The sequence below is a fragment of the Ctenopharyngodon idella genome, chromosome 14 (genome assembly GCF_019924925.1).
Source record: "Ctenopharyngodon idella isolate HZGC_01 chromosome 14, HZGC01, whole genome shotgun sequence".
In the NCBI taxonomy this organism is placed as follows: domain Eukaryota; kingdom Metazoa; phylum Chordata; class Actinopteri; order Cypriniformes; family Xenocyprididae; genus Ctenopharyngodon; species Ctenopharyngodon idella.
In genome coordinates this window covers 2,159,123-2,180,828 of record NC_067233.1, presented here as the reverse complement: position 1 = coordinate 2,180,828, position 21,706 = coordinate 2,159,123, and the positions used below count along the sequence as shown (strand labels likewise).

The following is a 21,706-nucleotide window of genomic DNA, read 5'->3' as shown; positions in this document are numbered from 1 at the left end:
ACAACATGGCGGATGTAGTATGTCCGGATTACATTCATACTACCCCTATTCATACTATACAGAACATACTTTCTTTCAGCGGTCGTGAAGTAAGTTCAAATTCAAATGTAGCATCTACTCAGACAGTACGTGATTTCAGACGCACCTTAACAGGTTAGTTCACCCAAAAATGAAAATAATGTAATTAATTATTCACCCTCATGTCGTTCTAAACCTTCATTCATCTTCAGAACACAAATTAAGATATTTTTGATGAAATCCGATGGCTCAGTGAGGCCTGCATTGAGAGCAAAGCCACTGAAACTCTCAAGATCCATAAAGGTACTAAAAACATATTTAAAACAGTTCATGTGACTACAGTGGTTCAATCCTAATGTTATAAAGCGACGAGAATACTTTTTGTGCACCAGAAAAACAAAATAACGACTTTTCAACAATATCTAGTGATGGGCCGATTTCAAAACACTGCTTCATGAAGCTTCTGAGCTTTATGAATCTTTTGTTTCAGATCTCCTATCAAACGGCTAAACTACTCAAATCACGTGACTTTGGCGCTCCGATCCACTGATTCGATTCATAAAGCTCTGAAGCAGTGTTTTGAAATCGCCCATCACTATATGTTGTTGAAAAGTCGTTATTTGTTTTTTTGGTGCACAAAAAATATTCTTGCCGCTTTATAATATTAGGATAGAACCACTGAACTCACATGAACTGTTTTAAATATGTTTTTAGTACCTTTATGGACCTTGAGAGTTTCAATGGCTTTGCTCTCAATGCAGGCCTCACTGAGCCATCGGATTTCATCAAAAATATCTTAATTTGAGTTCTGAAGATGAACGAAGGTCTTACGGGTGTAGAACGACATGAGGGTGAGTAATAAATGACAGAATTTCAATTTTTGGTGAACTAACCCTTTAGGTCTAAAGAGATGATAGCTTTGTGTGTGGAACATAAATTTCCACCTCAAGATTAAACAAAAACAATGACTTAAATTTTGGTTTGTTCCTCAATAATACAGCTATTATGGCTTCAGAATTTTCACTTTGGGGTGTGATATATATTTCTAACTTTACATTTCAGACAAAACAGATGGACTTCAGCTAAACATTGATAAAATGCTCAGCAAAATCTGTAGCAAACACTACAAAAACAATACATTTGCAAATTGTATTCTGCATTGTGAATATATTTTAAATACCTGAAATGTACATTAATAAATGTTTTAAAATCCTTGAAATACCACTTCTATACAATATCCTTTTTATTCTTGCAGCGGTTTGAGAACAAGGCGCATTCTCAGCATTCCATACTCAAGTTCTGTCAAGAACTAAAACACAGTTTGAACTTTAAAACAGCAAGATTTTCTAAATCAAAAGAAGCAAACTACTTTCGAAATGGCACGCATACTTAATAGATGCAAAAACTCATGGCACCCACACAATTTTTACTCCTTTACAAGTTTCCCTTGAGCACTAGACTCTGTTTATGACACTGCTGATAAAGGACAAAGTTCTGCATATTTTTTCGTTCTTGTTGTTCAAGGAAATATGAGCACGCAGATTTGTGTTAATGCACTGAAGTGTAACAAATGTGTGCAAATAAGAGAATGCTGTGTGCAAGTTAATTACGCACTAAAAAGGGAGCACTCATTAGCATTATCTTGAAGTGTAAACGATGTATATTCATTAGTTACGGACTTTGCAGTCCCTGGCCTGGGTCTGTTGTAAACACCGAAGATTTGACTCGTTCGTTTTAAAAACACAACGTCAAGTACTATTTCAGTCACTCTCCTTGAGTTTGAAATGTATCACTACTTTCAAATCACTTTTTACAAAATGTAAATTCGGTTCTTCTGGCCTGGGGTTCGTCCGAATAAAGACTTCTTTCTCTCTGTAGTCATAATTGTCTTTCATTTGAGTGTTGCCCTCTTCCTCCTGAACATCGACATCAGCCCTTTCCTCCAGGGGTACGCTCTCTGACCCCTCTTACTCTGTGAAGAAGGAACTCCGCTTGTTGTGTGGCATTTCTCACAGTGGGCCATTCTGCAAGAATATTTAAAAGTAGACTCGGACGCGCTCCTGCGGGGCTGCTGGCCTGAGCTGTCAGGACCCAGCTGGCTTTGTGCTGCCAGCTGCATCCAGTGGTTATTCCTCACAGGCACAACCCCAGGTGTCCTTCCCTTCTGCCCTGTAATTCCCTTCTCTTTCATCCTCACAGGATGTCCAACTTGTATTATAGCCTCATTCAATAAAATAACATCCAGAGGAGCAGAGGCAGATACAGGCTCAGACACACAAACAGATATTATTTGCAGATGCAATGGGTTTTCAAGAGCTCAGAAAACAAACTTTTTGCCATTTTAGCTCGATCCGGCTGCAAACAGAGAGAACATTTAAAACATCTCTCATCTTCCCAAATAGGGATTAATTGCTAATTAAAAGGGAAGATAAAATAAACCTATTAAGGAAAAAGGGGGCAAGAGATGTAATGTGTACAAAAATAATCACTGGAATGATAATAGAATGCATTTAATATCACAAGATTAGAACTAGATAATTGTGGTAACTGAAGGACAAAAAACACACCATCACTGTTTGCTAAAGTGTTTTTAGTACATTACTATATGATTGTTATTATGTTCTGGTTGATTAACATGTTTGCTAATCTGATTATGAGTAGAAGTGGTAGTATAGATATTAAAGGTGCAGTAAGCAATTTCTGAGAAACACTGTTGAAAGTGGATCGGACTGAGCAGCACAACACACTTGTAGCCATTCAGCAGTAGGGGGCGTGTCCACTCATGATGGGGAAGGAGAGAGAGTGATCCAATCAGCAGTAGGGGGGCGTGTCCACTCATGATGGGGGAGGAGAGAGAGTGAGCCAATCAGCAGTAGGGGTGTGTCCACTCATAATGAGGGAGGAGAGAGTGAGCCAATCAGCAGTAGGGGGCATATACACTCATGATGGGGGAGGAGAGCGAGTGAACCAGTGGGGGGCGTGTCCACTCATGAAGGGGGAGGAGAGCGTGTGAGCCAATCAGCAGTAGGGGGTGTGTCCACTCATGATGGGGGAGGAGAGAGTGAACCAATCAGCAGTAGGGGGCGTGTCCACTCGTGATGGGGGAGGAGAGAGAGTGAGCCAATCAGCAGTAGGGGTGTGTCCACTCATAATGAGGGAGAGAGTGAGCCAATCAGCAGTAGGGGGTGTATACACATGATGATAGAGGAGAGAGAGTGAACCAATCAGCAGTAGGGGGCGTATACACTCATGATAGGGGAGGAGAGCAAGTGAACCAATGGGGAGTGTGTCCACTCATGAAAGGGGAGGAGAGTGTGAGACAATCAACAGTAGGGGGCGTATACACCCATGATGGGGGAGGAGAAAAAGTGAGCCAATCAGCAGTAGGAAGTGGGTGTCTTTTATTATTTAGTGCCTTTTATTTCAGAAGGCACTATCCTATTTTTATATTTTTATACCATAGCAGAAAATGGTCAGTTATGAATTCCTGTTTTTAGTACACTCTAAAAAATGCTGGGTTGTTGCATTAAAAAAAATGCATGCTTTGGCATGTTATTAAGTGTTTGCTAAGGTTTTCTGAGTGCTTTATCATATTAATATTTTTACCACTATGCTATGTGGTTGCTCTGGTTGGGTGCGTAACAGGAGCCCATGCACAAGTCTGATATTCTAGTCTCTAAATGTTTTTCAGTCATCTTTATTGTAAGTTTTTGATTGTCTCAGCCATCCATCAGGTGAAAATCATAATTCAGAATGCATAATTCATAAATGTAATAGCACCCTTCTCCTCAAAAAGCTGCCTGATTTGTATAATTCATGTGTGACACAAAAGCATCAAGTTACCTGCCGAAGTTCAGTACTTAAAGACAAATCCCTCACACCAGATATAGGCAACAAGTAACAGAAAAGCTTTCCTTATAGCAAGCGCCATTAAAACACAGTTCATGTGTGATCTTCAGAGCCAGAAGACTCCCTATCTGTCATTACGTTTAGTTTTGCTTTGAGAATGTTCGTGTTTATGCTTTATTTAGTGTCTGCACCACTAAGTGTTTAATTATTTTGGCAGATGTGTCTGATGAGGAAGACACATAGAAATTGTCAATAACATTATGCGTGAAGAGAAGAGAGCAAGTGTGAGAGCTCAAGATGAATTTCATAAACAGAGGATGAGAGTATTAAAAACTGGAGGATTATGAAAAGATGTATAAAATGGGATTGCCAGGATTTTCATACTTTCTGCAACATGGCAGATCGTCCTCACTCGACATCAAAAAGAGAATTGTGGGGCAAAATTCATCAGCATGGCAACTAGGACGGCAGCGCTTACTCACTACAGATCTGCCATCAGTGAGATTAGCGAAGCACTCAAGACTGCTGCAGAACTCATACGACTGTAATGACAAACAGCAGGTGTATTGCCCGCAGGAAGTGATTGGATGATGGCAAAGCCAATACTACCTGATTTCACCTAATCACATATAAGACTCTACCAGCAGACAACTTAAACCGGCTACTTTAAAGTCAACATGAAGCAGCAATCGCAACGCATTTGACTTTCATAACGTGCTGGATTTTCAAGCGAAACAGAATATTCAACAAGAGACTTGATTTTATCCATCAAGAATTGATTGGATCGTGAACAGTGGGCGTTAGATAACAGATTAGAGCCAGACGTGAATGTGAGTTTGAGAGTTTGATTTGGTCCAGCTTCGTTTCCCACTCCCACATCATCTGTTGCCGTGCGACGACTGCAAACTACAGCCTACACGAGCCATACAGCGACGAACACTTCACTGCATCATCCCAGCCATTTAGGATGGATTTCAAAGACTACAAACTTCAGCCAACTAGACCTTATATAAGCCAGACAGCAACAGACACTACTCTGACCACTGCCTTCTTTGTTCCAGTCATTTAGGATGGATTTCAAAAGACTATGCTTCAACTCAAGACTGCCAACTCCAGCCAGACTGCACTGGACACTACCTGCATCACCATATACAGTGCCTAAGTCATCATACCCTGTGAAAATCTTTACCTTTTGTCATATTACACCCTAGAAAATAAAATAAATTAAGTCTAACTTTTTTGAGCTGTATGTACACAATTCACCATCAAAGTGAAAATACCATTTTAAAACATTCTGGAAGATTATTAAAATTTAATAAGTGAAATACCTGGTTTGGTAAAGTGATCAGCCCCTTAAACCATTATAAACTTGCTCAGGTGCAACCAATCAACTTCCAGATCAAACATCAGGCTAACTGACCATACGCACGGTTACTTCCTGGTTTTCGTTAAGCCAGCTTGGTCATTTCCGGAGAACTGTTAGCTGTCATTGTGTACATCGACACATAACCATCAATGGTTGACTTTTTAATGTTGTATTTATATTTTAATGCAGTTATCACACTTGCCCAATTTGCCAATACCAGTTTTACTGATTTCAATAAAGACGAAGCTAATGGGAACATTTGAATAAGAAACACGATGTCTGTAATTAGACATTTCCAGCAGTTCAAATGTTATTTTAATGTGATGACCAAAAACATTATTTCTTGTTTTTGGTCCTTCAGAAATCATTCTAATATGCTGATTTGCTGCTCAATTATTATCAGTGATCTATTATTAATAATGGTTCTTATTATTATCAATGTAGAAAATAGTTTTTGCAGCTTAATATTTTAGTGGAAACCATGATATTGTACTTTTTTCAGGATTCTTTGACACATAGAAAGCATTTATTTGAAATAGAAATCTTTTGAATGGTATTTTTATTTATTTATTTGTTTGTTTTACAACAGTCACTTCTGGCTTGCTCACCCAGGGGTTTAAGACCTTTATGTAAAGCTGTTTTAAGACATTATTTATTGTGAAAAGTGCTACACAAATAAAGATTGTAGAGGACACCACTGACACCCACTCTTTGAGAGCTTCTTATTGAATATAACTACTGTTATTATTGCCATCACCTTTATTACATGTACATTAATTATTGGCAAGATTTCAGAAAGACTACTTCAGCTACAATAATGGGCTAAAACAGTTATTTGGCCATGAACTGATTAATATTTTCTCCACCCGTGCAAACTAGATATTGTCAGCTGAAAAGTAAAGTCCATTTAAGGGGTGGAGATAATCTTTACATACATAAGATTATAAAAGACAAACATTTTCTTTTCTTTTTTCTTTTGTAAGAAAGAGAAAAAAGATCAAGTAATACATATTTTAGAAGTAAATTTGGCTGACTTTCAGTCACTTTCAAGTAACATGAAGCTGGTCACTTCTTCCTCTTTACCTGATGACTGTACAGTTCCTCTCAGATGTGACAAAATGGAAAATTCATGTTCTTTTAGATGGTCATCATATAATATGACCCATAAGAGCACAGACAGATTGTGTTTCATGCTTGGTCACAGTTTTTTATGTGTAAATGTGTGTGTGTGTGTGGAGCTACTTTTCATAAGCTCATTTCAAAAACAAAAATCTAATCAGTTTAAACGATCAAGTTTAAATCCTGCATATGAAAACAGTGTCTTGAGTGACTTATTAAACACAATAAATCTTGCATTATATGAGACATTGCATGGCTGAAATCATGACAAATAAGCACATGATAAAAATACCACTTATATTTTGCATAGGGTTTGATATTAGGGTTATAACAGCCGAACAACTGTACTGCTACTGTTAGTGTGATGTTGGTTTCTCAATTGCTGTAGATATCACGCCCTGTGGAGGGTGTCAGGATCACTTTGAAAAGGTCCACAAACAAACATGTGATGTGGTTTGGGTGGGCTGAGAAACCTGAGTGAAATCACACATCTGTCATTTCATCCTCCATTTCGTCTCCCTCCGTTTCGCCTTCTCCTTCCACTTCCTCTTCATCCTCCGATGTCATATCCGCATCATCCACCTGGGACATGCACTTCTGACAGGAACAGATGAATAAATAATTCTCCCTGAAAATGAGAGGGGGAAATAGTGAAATTTTTAATTTAAAAAAGCAAAATTAAGACAAAGATTACAATTCTGCCACTATTTATTCAAGCTCATGTCTTTTTAAATCACTATAGAGTCTAACAAACACCATGGACTGTCACTGGCCAATGAAATTGTCATGTGTATACACATGCTTCAGACACAGATCATACTGATGGCGTTCCCCTATAGCGTAGATCCAAGAAGCAGTGTCTTGTTCCCCTTCTCAGGGAACCATGATTACATTCGTAACCGTAGATGTTAAATTCCACTGTTAAACATGATTAGTTTAAAAATACACTGAAATAATGCTAACAGCTTCAGCAGAAGCAAATGCCATGGATTAACAACCTCATAGCTCACAGTAAGGTCGTCTTTTTATGGAGAAAATGGTGTTTTTACTTCCAGAGCCCGACTGTTGCACTCTATTAGCTTATATTTTCATTCAAACCACAAAAAAAAAAATGTAAGAATTGTTATGCAGCTCTTATATTCCAAGTCATGCAACACTTTTGTGTGTCCCCCTGTGGTGAAAATCAAGTTTTTAATGTTGTTTATATGTCTATGTGGTGTTTTTAATATGCTTTAAGACAAACCATGTGCAAATTCACAAGTCAACACCATCACTGAGTATTTTCTCAAAAACGCGGTTTGAAATTGCTGGTGTTTCTGACGTAAAAAAAAAAAACAAACAAACCTTGCAACCAATCACGTCAATGTGTGATCATCAATTAGTAGATCTCTAAACTGGTGTGAGTGAGTGGAGGCGGGGCTAATTTGTGTATTCATGGAACCGCCTATACAGAATGAGGCAAGGGTGTAGTTACTTTTTAGCTATTTGAAGGGATGAAGAAAAATTCAAGGAAAAAAACATTTAAATGTGTCATTTTGGTGATCAAAGATGAGTTTTAAGGCAGGAACACACCAAGCCGACGGTCGGCCATCGGGCAGTTTTTGTTCATCGGCCGACTAAGTTTTCTCAGTGTGTTCCGCACCGTCGGCTGAAGTTGGTCCTCGTCGGCTTTTTTTCGGCCGATTCGATGTGTTGAATCGCCGTCGGACCATCTGATCATTCTGATTAGCTGTTCAGCTACTGCCACCTGCTGGTACGGAAAGGCATTTCATCTTACGCAGGCGCAGAACGGACGTGCTACTTGGCCGTCGAGTGTTGGTTTGGTGTGTCAGGCCAACTTTGGACCCAGACGCTGCCGACGTGAGCTAACCCCGCAGTCTGCTTTCGTCGCCACTAGTTCGTCGGCGTCGGTTTGGTGTGTTCCTGCCTTTAAGGAATAAAATTATTGACTACAGGTGGACTTTAAGTAGTAAAGATATACTTCAAGCGAAATCACAGAATAAACTAGTGTGACATTTCGAACAAAAATCAGGCCAAACCAAAGTTTGTTTGGAGTTCGTTTCTATAACAGTTTGCTAAAGGAACTTTACGGAAAAGTTCGCTATGGCTGGTCAATTCGGCTAAACGCCACTATCAGCATGGGCAGCTTTGGGATGTTTGCTAGAAGTTTGCCGCTGAAAAGGTTATTTCGAACTACTTTTTACCCCTAAGCGAAGAATGAAAAAGAAAAGTCTAAATGATTCTTTAGTGGATGTTCTTTTGCCCTTTTAGGAACAAGAGATATGTAAAGAAAATGTCTTCAAAAAACCAACCAACCAAATCAACCAACAAATCAAATCAACCAACCAACCAACCAACCAATCAAATCATTCATCCATCCATCCATGTTTGGATGCTGAATATATATAAAAAGTAAGGACCACTAATCGTTAAACTCAAGTTGAAGATCTGCCATTTGGGCTTTCAATCTATTCTTACTCCATAATAAGTAAAGATAAATAATATCCTTCAGATCCAAGGGGGTCCGTCTCTAATTTTGACTTCACAGCCAAGAAGGTCAGCAGCTCTTTTCAAGGTGAAGTCAGGCTTTTCAAAGGAATAAAGTGAATATAGATTAAGTGGGATTTCCGAACAAACCCTCATTGGTCATCCAGGCGGCATAGCTGCTGCGATTGACAGGTAAATGATCAATAGGTGAGCAAGGGCCCAGCAGCAAGCCAACAGCGCCTGTGGTTTATCCAGGCCGAGAGCGGCTGCCAGGGACCAAGGCCATTGATCCTCTCTGGAGGTGGACTCAGCTGGGCAGTTTCACAGAGAATGCTTAAACAAGGGATTGCATTCGTTTACCTCAAGATCTTGTGCCGGCTATGACGACTCCTGTCTCTCTGGCAGCAGTCCAGGTAGCTGATACAAATTTCCTACAGAAAGAATGAGAGAAATTCATGAACTCAGCAACTCTATTTGTTTTTCTTTTTTTATTATTATTATTTTTTTATGTTACGACTAGGAATTAAGTTATACAGAAGCAAATCTTTTTAACTGATTTCCATTTTATAAATTGGTTTCACACTTATTTACAATAGAAAATACAACTTTTTCTTGAAAGTCGGTAAACATTTCATTTTTCTACATGCTCAGTAACAATTTCGGTCACTACCAGACCAAAATTTTAAATCATTATTCATAGTATTCATTTATTCTCTTTTGTCCTTTTTGGAGGCTGACAGACCCTCAATACGCAGTCATTATATGGAAATACACTCCCGTTCAAAAGTCTAAAATAACTGTTTTCCATTTTAATATATGATGTAATTTATTCCTGTGATCAAAGCTGAATTTTCAGCATCATTACGCCAGTCTTCAGTGTCACATGATCCTTCAGAAATCATTCTGATTCTGCTCAAGAAACATTTCTGATTTTATCGATGTTGAAAACAGCTGTGCTGCTTCATATTTTTGAGGAAACCGTCCGTGACGCATTTTTTTCAGGATTCTTTGTTGAATAGAACAGCATTTACTTGAAATAAAAATAATTTGTGACATCTTTGCTGTCATTTCTGATCAATTTAACGCACTCCTTTCAACTTCTAAACGGTAGTGTATCTTCATTTGTGTTCCCCTGAAGAAAAAGTCAGGTTTGAAATGACATGGCGACATTTAATTCTACTTCCTAGCGATTCCACATCCTGTTTGCTACCTCACCTGAAATCAAATTTATGAACCGAACTGGAATTTAAAAAGCATTCTCAATATAATTCTGCTTGGCTATAAGGGGGAAAAACATGATGAGAAAAAATGGTCACTATGCCATAAAACAAAGCAAATAAAATAAATTTGACTCTAGGTAACCCTATAAAAATTCATAAAGCTCAACGCTGAAAGCTATTACAAATTCATGATGAGCTGTCATCCACTGGCTAATATGATTGAGATAAACAAACCTATGAAATCAGTCTGTGCGACGTGAACACTAGCGTTCTCCCTCTCTAGCATGAATGCAGGCAGATGTAGGCCTTTTCAATCTATCTGACAAGCTGCCAAAACTGCTCCAATCTTCAGAGTCTAGACTGTAATTCCTACCGACAATGAAACACTCAAGGCTTTAGAATATTACGACCCTCCCTCCGAGCATCAGATTAGCATCTATTATCCAACATCCTCCTCTGACCTCTCCAGGGCTGATGTCACTGAGGGCGCTGAGGTGAAGGAGGAAGTTGTTGTCGGGGAAAGACGCCTCCGCGTTGGGAACGCAGCTGTGATTACCTGTACAACGAGAGGAAACGGTAATAAATCTTCACTTCTTTTAGCAGAGCAAGAAGACAGGCCTCATTTGTTAAGCTGACCTGATTTTTGCTACTCAGTCAACTTCTACTGTATGTGAAATTATCACAGCTCAGCTGTGCAAACTAAAAGACATGCCAATATGAATAAAGACAATTCTCACAAGAGCTCTGCAGCAGGAAAAGTCCAGAGCCCTCGCAGTTGAGGAAATCACCGGTTTCTGTAACAGAAAAAATGATCTATGAAAGCCGTTCATCTCTTGGATTTATTTCACACTTTGGCTCAAAACAATAATATTGTACACAGATCGATGGGTGTCTAAGTGGTAAAATGTGTGTCTCTGTCTCAACTGCTCTTCATGAAGTAGATGTCAAACGGGTTCAATCTTTTCAAGTATACAGATCAATGTGTGAGCAAGTTTGTGAGGGTCGAAGCTCTAGAAACAGGTGGGACACCAAGAGAAAAATGACCTTTGTCGATGTCCTTGTACAACTGGTCGATAAAAGCATCCAGTTGCTCCCTCTGCTGGCTGGGAAGCTCCAGTGCATCGCACGCATGAACCCACTGACTCAGAGAACTGCAGACACACGTCAGATCAGAATCACGTGAGGAACATTATTCTACTGGATGCATCTCTCTAGGGTAAAACAGTGATTGTTTGTATATTACCTGGTGCCAATACCCTGACCGTTAGTCCCAACGAGCGAAAACAGAGAGCGAAATCCTTCTGGAGTGAACCACTGTAACACAAAATAAATTCATTTTTGAGTAAAAGTCTTAAAGTATCTGATTTTAACAGTATTTTACTCATGCTGAATGTGGGCTCAGAGATGCACTAGTCCTGAGAGACATGCCAGTGAAAATAAGAAACAATTGATTAGTAAGATGAGAAATCAAGTTTATTTTCTAAAATCAAAATAAAACTGAACACCTCAATGTTGCAATAAATCAAGGTCGACACAGCAACCTTTTAAACGTCTACAAACTCTCAAGTCTCAGTTGAGCTCAAGTGCACAGAAAGGCCATAAGTAAACCAATATCCTTCAAAACGGTCTTGTCAATATAGCGGATCAATAAAACAATGTTAAGTAAAATGAAATTGTCAAAGTCTACTGTATGTGCTGGTTTGAGCCTCATCACCAGCTGCAGTCATTTCCTCATCTAATAAATCAAACATCTGCGATCAGCAACTACCTGCTAATGCACTCACATTCACGTGAAGTGTCCTTGATGACAAGTTTTGGGTGAGTAAAGGCAAAACGCACAAAATATAGTACCTTCAGTGCCCTTAGATGCCGATATCGCTATCAGAAACAAACTGCTGCAGAAAAAGTTAGCTGCCATGAAAAATGTAATTTGTAATTGCATTACTCATCACAAATGTAGTGGAGTAAAAAGCACATTTACTTGCTCAAAAATGTAGTCAAGTAGAGAGTAAAAGTTGCCAATATCTTTGATACTCAGTACAACTACAAAGTAGCCAAAAAGATACTTAAGTACAGTAACTAATTACATTTACTCAAGTACTTTACACCTCTGCTGAATGATCAACGTCTCAAGCACCACTAGCCATAAGTTCTGTTAAAATGACAAATATGCATTCATACATTTTCATTCATAGATGTTTACTATGTTTTACTTCTAATTAAGTTCTATCATTAAAAAAATGTTTGATTGACTGATGTTAAAAATGTAGTTGTTTTGCTTTCAGATCATATGAATGTATCTTAAAAGTAAAAAATTGTGCCATATTATATTATATTATATTATATTATATTATATACTGTCGTTCAAAAGTTTGGGATCAGTAAGATTTTTTTTAATGTTTTTGAAAAGTCTCTTCTGCTCACCAAAGCTGCATTTATTTGATAAAAAAATACAGTAAAAACAGTAAAATTGTGAAATATTATTACAATCTAAAATAACTGTTTTATATGTGAATATATTGTAAGCTGTAATTTATATCCAGTAATCAAAGCTGAATTTTCAGCATCATTACTCCAGTCTTCAGTATCACATGATCCTTCAGAAATCATTCTAATATGATGATTTGCTGCTCAAGAAACATTTATGATTACTACTATTATTATCATCGTTGAAAACAGTTGTATACTATTTTATTTCAGGATTATTTGATGAATAGAAAGTTCAAAAGAACAGCATTTATCTGAAATAGAAAGATTTTCTAACATTATACACTACCGTTCAAAAGTTTGGGGTCAGTAAGAATGTTTTTTTTTTTTTGAAAAATTAAAGAAATTAATACTTTTATTCAGTAAGGATGCATTGAAGTGACAGTAAAGACATTTATAATGTTACAAAAGACTATTTCAGATAAATGCTGTTCTTTTGAACTTTATATACATCAAATAATCCTGAAATAAAATAGTATACAACTGTTTTCAACATTGATAATAATCATAAATGTTTCTTGAGCAGGAAATCATCATATTAGAATGATTTCTGAAGGATCATGTGACACTGAAGACTGGAGTAATGATGCTGAAAATTCAGCTTTGATCACAGGAATAAATTACACTTTACTATATATTCAAATAGAAAACAGTTATTTTAAATTGTAATAATATTTCACAATATTACTGATTTTACTGTATTTTTGATCAAATAAATGCAGCCTTGGTGAGCAAAAGAGACTTCTTTCAAAAAAATCAGACCACAAACTTTTGAACAGCAAAAGTTACTCTGGCAAGTAAACTAAAAAATATACAAGCCAATGCAATTCTATTGCCAAGGTTTGCATAGAGGGTTGGTAGTGTATGTTCGTTTATGACCCTTTTGCTTTTTATTAAACCATAGACAGACAGATGGCAGAGATGATGTCTGACCTGACTGAGACGATCTTCGTACAGCGCTGTGGTAAACAAATTACGCAGCAAGGCCAGCTGTCCCTAATAAAAGGAAAACACAGCGTATTTTTGGGTACATAATATTAATTTACATCATAAAAATCACTTATTTCTCACTACTGTGAAAAATTCAAACTTCTAAATAGGCAAAGTATAAAGAATGACACTGAATTTTACTATTTACCTGAAACTTCTCTCCCAACAATTTATGAACTATTTCCTCCTCTTCATTTGCTGTACGACTACAAAAACTAGAGAACAACCTCTGCCAGCGTCCCTTATCTTGAGCCTGAAACAACAGCAAACACAGTTTCTGTTTGTTAGCAGATAAGTTCACTTAATAACATTTAATTCATGCAAACTTATACAGACCAATAAATTGAAAGTAATAACCTGCTTGATGGTGGCCACCATCCTTGCCATGATCATGATACTGGAGGTTTCTGGAGGGTAGTGCACACTCCTGGATAATATGGAGAAACAATTTAATGCAAAAGCAGTCATATAATTCAAGGTGAGCATGCTAAAGAACACCAACAGCCTTCAAACCAAAGCAATCAATGACTGACAAAGCAAGGACTTCAATACTTCTCTAACCTTCTGCATTATACTTTCAGTATATGAGTAGGGTTGGGTATCGTTTGAATTTTAACAATTCGATTCTGCTTATCGATGCAACACATTTCATTGTAGCTGAATACCATGAACAAAAATCAACAGGCTAAAGAACACTTACACAAGGAACTTTTGCCTACGGTTTAAAAATACCATAGCAAAAACAACTACTAGCCTATCTAATAAGCATTATTACAGACAAGTAAACACTCAGTAATTAAAAAAGAACAAATAAACAAATTAGCAATTGCACAAATAAACTAATGTTATTATAGAGACGGCAGCAGGAATATTAGGCTGCTGTCACTTTAAGAGCTGCACAGATCCAATATACTGATACACATGCATTTTCTTTCTTAACTGTTTACATTCACTTAAAGGGTTAGTTCACCCAAAAATGAAAATTCTGTCATTATTTACTCACCCTCATGCGGAACGGCATGAGGGTGAGTAAATAATGACCTTCGTTCATCTTCAGAACACAAATTAAGATATTTTTGTTGAAATCCGATGGCTCAGTGAGGCCTGCATAGGGAGCAATGACATTTCCTCTCTCAAGATCCATTAATGTACTAAAAACATATTTAAATCAGTTCATGTGAGTACAATGGTTCAATATTAATATTATAAAGCGACAAGAATATTTTTGGTGCGCCAAAAAAAACAAAATAATGACTTATATAGTGATGGCCGATTTCAAAACACTGCTTCAGGAAGCTTCGGAGCATTATGAATCAGCGTGTCGAAATCACGTGACTTTGGCGCTCCGAACCGCTGATTCGACACGCTGATTCATAACGCTCCGAATATAATAACAAAAATATTCTCGTCGCTTTATAATATTAATATTGAACCACTGTACTCACATGAACTGATTTAAATATGTTTTTAGTACATTAATGGATCTTGAGAGAGGAAATGTCATTGCTGGCTATGGAGGCCTCACGGAGCCATCGGATTTCATCAAAAATATCTTAATACTATATATACTATATAAGTATATACATTATACTTATTGTTCAATAGAATTTTAAAAAGAATGTTTAGTTTAAGTTATGAGAGAATAAATGTTTAAAAAAAATCTGGCTATAATGTTGTAATACGCATTGCCAAACAAGCATTCTGCTTTCAGTTGATTTATACCCCCAAACTGGCAACGTATCCTGGGAGATACAAACATTTACAGACAAATTATGAAAAATTTAAAAATTAAATTAATAAAATTTCAACATAAACATAATAAGCTAACACTGAACAACAACTTTTTAAACATGTAAGTCCCTTCCAAATATTGTAAATATGTGAAATATATCAACTTTTATCAGAAGGTTAGTAGATTTCCTACGACAGGTGGTCATGTTGTTTTTAAATGCTGCAAAAAAAATTATGAACAGTCACTAGATCTAAATATTCACAACAAACACCCTTTCAACATGAAACCAAGAAATGAGACCCTGCCTCTCCCCACAGCCTCTCAAATGTTTGTATCCCCCAGGATACGTTGCCCCTTTTAAGGTTAAAACCACATTAAAATGCGCAAACAGGAACCAATAAGCAGAATTGAAATGCATGTTACTTATCGAATCACCGGTTCCAAAAAAGAAACTGGTTGTCGATACCCATCCCTATATATGAGTGAGCATTTACCTCCATGCGTCCTGCAGCTTGTTGATTGGGTGATCTGGATCATCACGGGAGGGGCCGAGACACAGGACCTTGTGGTGCTGCTCCCACGCAGCCTGCCGGCACTCAGCACTGCAGTACATGACCTGAAGGGAACGCATATGAAGTCCGTTCAGGGATGAGTCACACAGACACGGCTCTGTTTGAAGTACTTGTGCTTAACTACTAAATTATTTTTTGGAGGGATTTGTACTTCACACAAGTGCTATTGAAAATGAACACATGCACTCTAAAATATTCAATGGAAAAAAAAAAAACATACTTTTGTACATATTTTTAGGTCATCATGACTTAAAAATGTCCTTGTGTTCCCTAACAATTACTAAAAAAAACAGCAAATACAATTGTTTTTAGTGGACATAATTGGTCAGTTATGATTTGCTTGTGAAGTGACATCCCATCAGCCATCACACAGACTTTCATCTGAAGCCCTATAAAGCATATTTGATGCATGACTCTAAATTATCAATGTAATCAAAACCTGTTGTACAGAGTCTACAAGAAAGACTAATAATAGTTTTAATAATAATTGTAAAAAGTCTTTTTACTGTGAAATCTTTACTGACTTTTACTGCATAAACTCAAGAATAACTTTTAAATTGTTAGTAATATTTCAAGATGAACACTTATGGGACTGAAGCAACTTATTGTTCTTTTTTAATTACTGAGTGTTTACTTGTCTTTAATAATGCTTGAAATTTATATTGATTAGGCTAGTCGTTTTTGCTATGGTATTTTTAAACTATAGGCAAAAGTTCAAAGAAAAATAATATTTATGGAACCCAGACAAGAATGTTCTTTGCAATTGTTTTCATAGAAGGAAACAAGATACATTTCTTGTTTCAACAACTGTATGCAAAGTGACCCACATTTGGTTTTTGAGCAAGGAAAATGTACAATTTAACAGTTTATTCTTTGAGCCACATTGAGATCCCCATATCTCTAGGGAATGAACCATTGAAGGCCTTGAAAATGAAGATACCAAAAGAAAAGTTTGTTAAGAACCTAAATATAAAATAATATTAAGATATCTTTAATACTTTTTGAGTTACAGGTATGCAAACTTTGGGCGGGGAAACTTGAAAACTGCTTTTACCCCATTTTTGAACTGTCACTGTTGGCATATAATGAAACAAAGATTGTTAAAGTAAACAGATTTTGCTAATAGATCTACATATCTCTGTGTAAAAATAAAATAATGATGCTGCCTTCTTTCTAAAGTCATTTTTACACCCCTCTAATTTGGCTCCAAATCTCAGGTGAAAATGGTCATTTTGACCCCCTCTACAAAATAGTGGATTACTCAGTAAATATACATCTGTGACAGTTAATATTTTGCCTTTCATCACTATTTATGTTTGTCTTTCTACAGAAAAAATATTAACAAAATCAAAAAATTGAGCCGGGGACCTCTGGAATGACCCTACAGATCACATCAAGAATACATGGGAACACATTAACGTCAAGTGTACCTGACATTGTGGGCAGGCCTGGTGTCGGTCAGGTCGCACCTTACACAGCTCAGGGTGAGGCAGACTCAGAGCTGGAAGACCACTCAACCTCCTGGCGTTCTCCTCTGCTGTCTCCAGAGCACGAAGACAGTACTCGCATGCTGAATACGAAGAAGAAAACATGCCGGGTACAGGGACACACCAACAACCAAGTGAAAATGATAAATACAGGGGTTGGACAATGAAACTGACACACTGGCCAATGTAGTGTTGGAGGTTTCACACCTAAAAGGGGGGGGGGGGAATTTTGTTTTGATTTTCCACAAACTTTGTATGTATGCAAATTGAATAATATCCAAGGTACACATTTCTAGTAATTGTGCAGTTAATTCTCTTATTGTATTTTCAGAAAGTTTTGGAATATATTTCCTCTCCACAAATGTGTCACTACCGAAACACAATAATAAATAATTTAATAAGAAGGGTCACATTGACCTATTGAGATTTTGTTTACATCTACCTTGGAAATATATTTTTTTGCTATTTTTAAAAAAAGTTTTCACAGGTAAATCAATAACAATTACAATTTTAACAATATGTCAAGTGTAATTTATGAGATTTGTTGTATTTTGAATCCAATCTTTCTTTGTAAAAGTCATAAAGATTATCATACTGATTTCAAAGTGAAGGATTCATTACTTTGAATATACATTGAACCAAACACTATAATAACATCTTAAATGATAAATCAATATACTTTATTTTTGACAAAACATCCCATGTTTCGGTCGTGACTGCACAGTTTCGGTAGTGACAGTAATGTGCTGGTAGCTACCACATCACATTACAGGATTTAACTCGCATACTAAAACATATTAAAATACTAATAATTTGCATAACTGTACTAACATTTTGTTTATTTCAACCAAATAAATGATTGTGTTCCCTTTTGTCACTACCAAAATAATGATGACATGTTTCGGTAGTGACAATTTTAGATATTTTTGAAGATACTAAAAACTAAATTTTAACACTCAAAAAAACAATGATGTCACTACCGAAACTTCACCACATTTCGGTCATGACTGTTTCGGCAGTGACAATTTTAGATATTTTTGAGCCTAGCTCAAAGATGATAAAAAGCATATGGTTAGCTATCACAGTTCTGGACAGTTTTACACAGAAAATAACTAAATTTTATGTAATAACACCCAAAAAAGTTTGCTTAATTGCAGATAAAAGGTGTTTGTTAGTGACGTTCCTTAAAGTTCCACATAGATTTCCAGACTTTTGAACACATTTAACTCAAAATGATGGAATGATGGAAAGAGAGGCTATGAGAGGGAGGGACACAGGAATATTTCCTAATCAAAAATGTAGAAGTGTGTTAAAATCAGTCTCAGCCAATGGACTCAAACATACACTGTTTCGGTAGTGACAAACATGAAGGACACATTTTATTTCACTTTTTAAAAAAAAATCAAAAATATATTTTTAAAAACAACAATGGAAAAAACTGCAAAAACAATTTCAATATCATTTTCACAAGTTGCAATTTAGTGGTTAGGGTTCGGGACAGACACCTCCCAATTGAAAGTACCCAATAAATGATGATTTTATATATTTTAATCATATTGTTATTTTAAATATTATTGTGGGATTCAGTAGATAATAAAAGGATCTTAGTAAACATTTGAATACTTAAATGCTTTTTAAATGTGTTTCTGGTTGTGGGACAGCAGTTTGCACCAATTCTGTAGAATGGCCCATATATGTTTCGGTAGTGACAGTGGTGGTCAATCTCCACTGATTTCACATTTCATCAGTAAGATCAGTGTCTTATTCGCATTCTGTTTAGTTATATCCCACAAATCTGAATAATAGCTTGAAAAGGTAATTCATCACCAATATATGATCAAGAACATCTGGATAAATGACAAGGAATCCATGCACTCACCTCTGTATTTGTACAAGGCATTCCACAAGAACTGAGATGAGACTAGAGGCTGCTCGATGAAAATAGTGTCACCCTTTTTGAACGATCTTTTGGCGAATAATCCTTTGCCCTGGAGAAATATGATTAGATAATTACAAAATAACACATTTAACTGCTGCTGTCTGGAACATGAGATGGGAGAAAATGCATGTCCTCATATATGTCTCCGTTTTAGAAAACATAATTATATGATTATTTGTCACAGTTTGCACATTGTTTTAGGTTCTGGCATAATAAGCCGGCTGACGTGGGAGGGGTGCGAGCACCATAATCAAAGCTAAACCTCTTCAGAAAACATGACTGAACTGGATTTTTTGAGGAGGATGTATCTCTATCGTGGCACTACTGTTGCATACCTTGACATTATCGATAAATCGGACCTCCACGCAATTACTAGCTTTGGCAGAATCCACGCAGCGAGAAAACATGTCATCTACGGGGGCCGCCATGTTGGATATTTACATATCAACCTCTAACCCCTCGGATTGACCAATAGTGTGCATGTGATAAATCTCCTTTCACTCGACCGTATATAGACAGATTTATTCTGGATTAAAATATCGCTGCTGCCTGTTATAAGCATAAATGCTACGCTTAAAAGAAGAATTATGTTCTGGTTTTTCTTGATAAAAACGTAAAAATGTGGCACTGGAAGGCGGGGCGAGTCAACTGGTAACTAGTGACGTCAGATTCGTGAATGAATCGTTTTTCTGAGTCGAATCCCGGGAATGTTAACAACTTCAACACGAGAGTTATAAACAAACATGCGAACTGGTTTTAATGAATTACGTTTTATCAAAACGTGCAAAAAAAAAAAAAAACTTTCAGAGTGTACATCCATTATTCTAAAATGAATAATGTAAATGTAAATTAAGGTTCAAAACCACTTGATATTTTTACAAGCTGAATCATGGCTGGAGGGCAATTACAATGAGGAGAAAAAATATTTTTTTAAATTATTATTATATTATTTCACTCTAATGCTAAAACTCTGTACGACAATTACTTTATAAATTAATAAAATGTCTCCTGAAACCATAGTATCTCCACATGTCATTTATTTATTTATTTTCATAAATCATTACTGTTGGTCACCCTTTACATCTGTCTGTGGGTTTTGCGACCTTTTCACGGACTATGATGACGCGTTTTAACGGTCATCAGCATCCTAAATCTTGCAAAGTTTTATATATATATATATATTTTTTTTTTTTTTAATTTACATTTATAACACTATACTTAGTATTGTATTAACTTTTCATCAAATTACAAAAAAAAAAAAAAAAAATGTTTCTAATACAGCGGCTGTGGGAGTGACAGTAAAGTTGACATCTCTTCTGACTGCCGTTATCAATCTCTCTCTATTTTTTTCCTCTTTTTGAAAGTTGTGAAAACACTGTTGTTGAGTTTTTCTTTTGCTATTTGAGAAAATGGGGATATAAAAAATATACTTAATGTATTCTCTCATTCACCGCCATAGAATTTTACCCAACTATGACAACTTCCACTTCGAGAAACCTGGACATTTGAAAAGGGTCTATAATTAACTAATAAAGAGAGTATTATGCTTGTGACTAAACATCGTAACTCCATTGGATCCTCAAACTGTCAGTAAAATTTTAAAGCTCTCACCCGCCTTTGTCTGAATGGTCCGTCTTTGCTTGTTTGCAATGCAAAGCTAAATAATTTTGTTTACTCAACAAACACTACGTTTTATGTAAGCTTGAGGAGCAGAGAAGAGTGTCTTAGCATTTGTCGTCGAGTCATAAATGGCCAACAATGTTTTAAACAGTCTGTGCAAAGTGCTTCATCTTTTATAATGAGATTATTGGCCAAATGAAAAAAAAAAACAAAAAAACTGAGCGCCCACAGTTAACTTTATAACCTGTAAGTTGATGAAAACGTAATGCAATGACGGGGGGAAAAAACAGACATTAGCTGATCAAAAACTTCATAACTTCATTTGAGCTTGATTTTGGTAAAATGTTAACCCTTTTCACATTTCCAGATGTCTCCGAAGCGGAAGTTGTCGTTGGGTAAAATTGAGATCATTTTTTTTGTGTGTGTTTCCATTTGCACAAATATCAAAAGAAAAACTCCACAATAGTGTTTTTATAACTTTCAAAAAGAGGAAAAAAATAGAGAGCGATTGATAACGGCAGTTATAAGATGTAAACTTTACCGTCACTTCTGTATTAGAAACACCCTCACAGCAGCGTTAACTAGTTTTTTGTAATTTGATGCAAAGGTAATATAAATACAATGTATAGTGTTATAAATGTACATACATTTTTTAAAAAATGAAAATGTAAAAAAAACTTTGCAGGATTTACGATATTGATGACCGTTAAAACGCGTCATCACAGTCTGTGTAAAGCGTCTACATAATGACATGCAAGTATATGATCATATATAAAGCCACAATATCAAAATTTAATTATTTTAAAAAATACTGGAAAGT

General features: G+C 36.4%; 1 protein-coding gene across 2 annotated transcripts; it reads right to left on the bottom strand.

Annotated features, from left to right (window-relative positions):
- Positions 1-5,775: 5,775 nt before the first annotated feature.
- smyd5 (SMYD family member 5) lies at positions 5,776-19,847 on the bottom strand. 2 transcript variants are annotated; one of them, XM_051860448.1, is made up of 13 exons: positions 19,602-19,847; positions 19,207-19,315; positions 17,271-17,410; positions 15,763-15,884; positions 13,894-13,963; positions 13,685-13,789; positions 13,480-13,542; positions 11,303-11,373; positions 11,104-11,210; positions 10,797-10,853; positions 10,521-10,615; positions 9,200-9,270; positions 5,776-6,980 (listed from the first exon to the last, which is right to left on the bottom strand). In XM_051860448.1, the coding sequence occupies exons 1-13, from the start codon at positions 19,692-19,694 to the stop codon at positions 6,836-6,838; spliced, it is 1,248 nt and encodes a 415-aa protein (XP_051716408.1). In that variant the 5' UTR covers positions 19,695-19,847; the 3' UTR covers positions 5,776-6,835. The 2 variants fall into 2 exon arrangements, 1 of the variants encoding a protein (XP_051716408.1); XR_007924899.1 differs by having other exon boundaries at positions 6,888-6,980; positions 10,433-10,615.
- Between the last annotated feature and the right edge of the window lie 1,859 nt (positions 19,848-21,706).

Excerpts from the sequence above, each read along its gene's own strand:
- smyd5 (XM_051860448.1), bottom strand. The coding sequence starts at position 19,694 with ATGGCGGCCCCCGTAGATGACATGTTTTCTCGCTGCGTGGATTCTGCC. Across the intron at positions 13,543-13,684 it reads TGTTGGGAGAGAAGTTTCAG|GGACAGCTGGCCTTGCTGCG; the intron begins GTAAATAGTAAA and ends TCCTTTTATTAG. Across the intron at positions 10,616-10,796 it reads TTTCCTGCTGCAGAGCTCTT|GTAATCACAGCTGCGTTCCC; the intron begins GTGAGAATTGTC and ends CTCGTTGTACAG.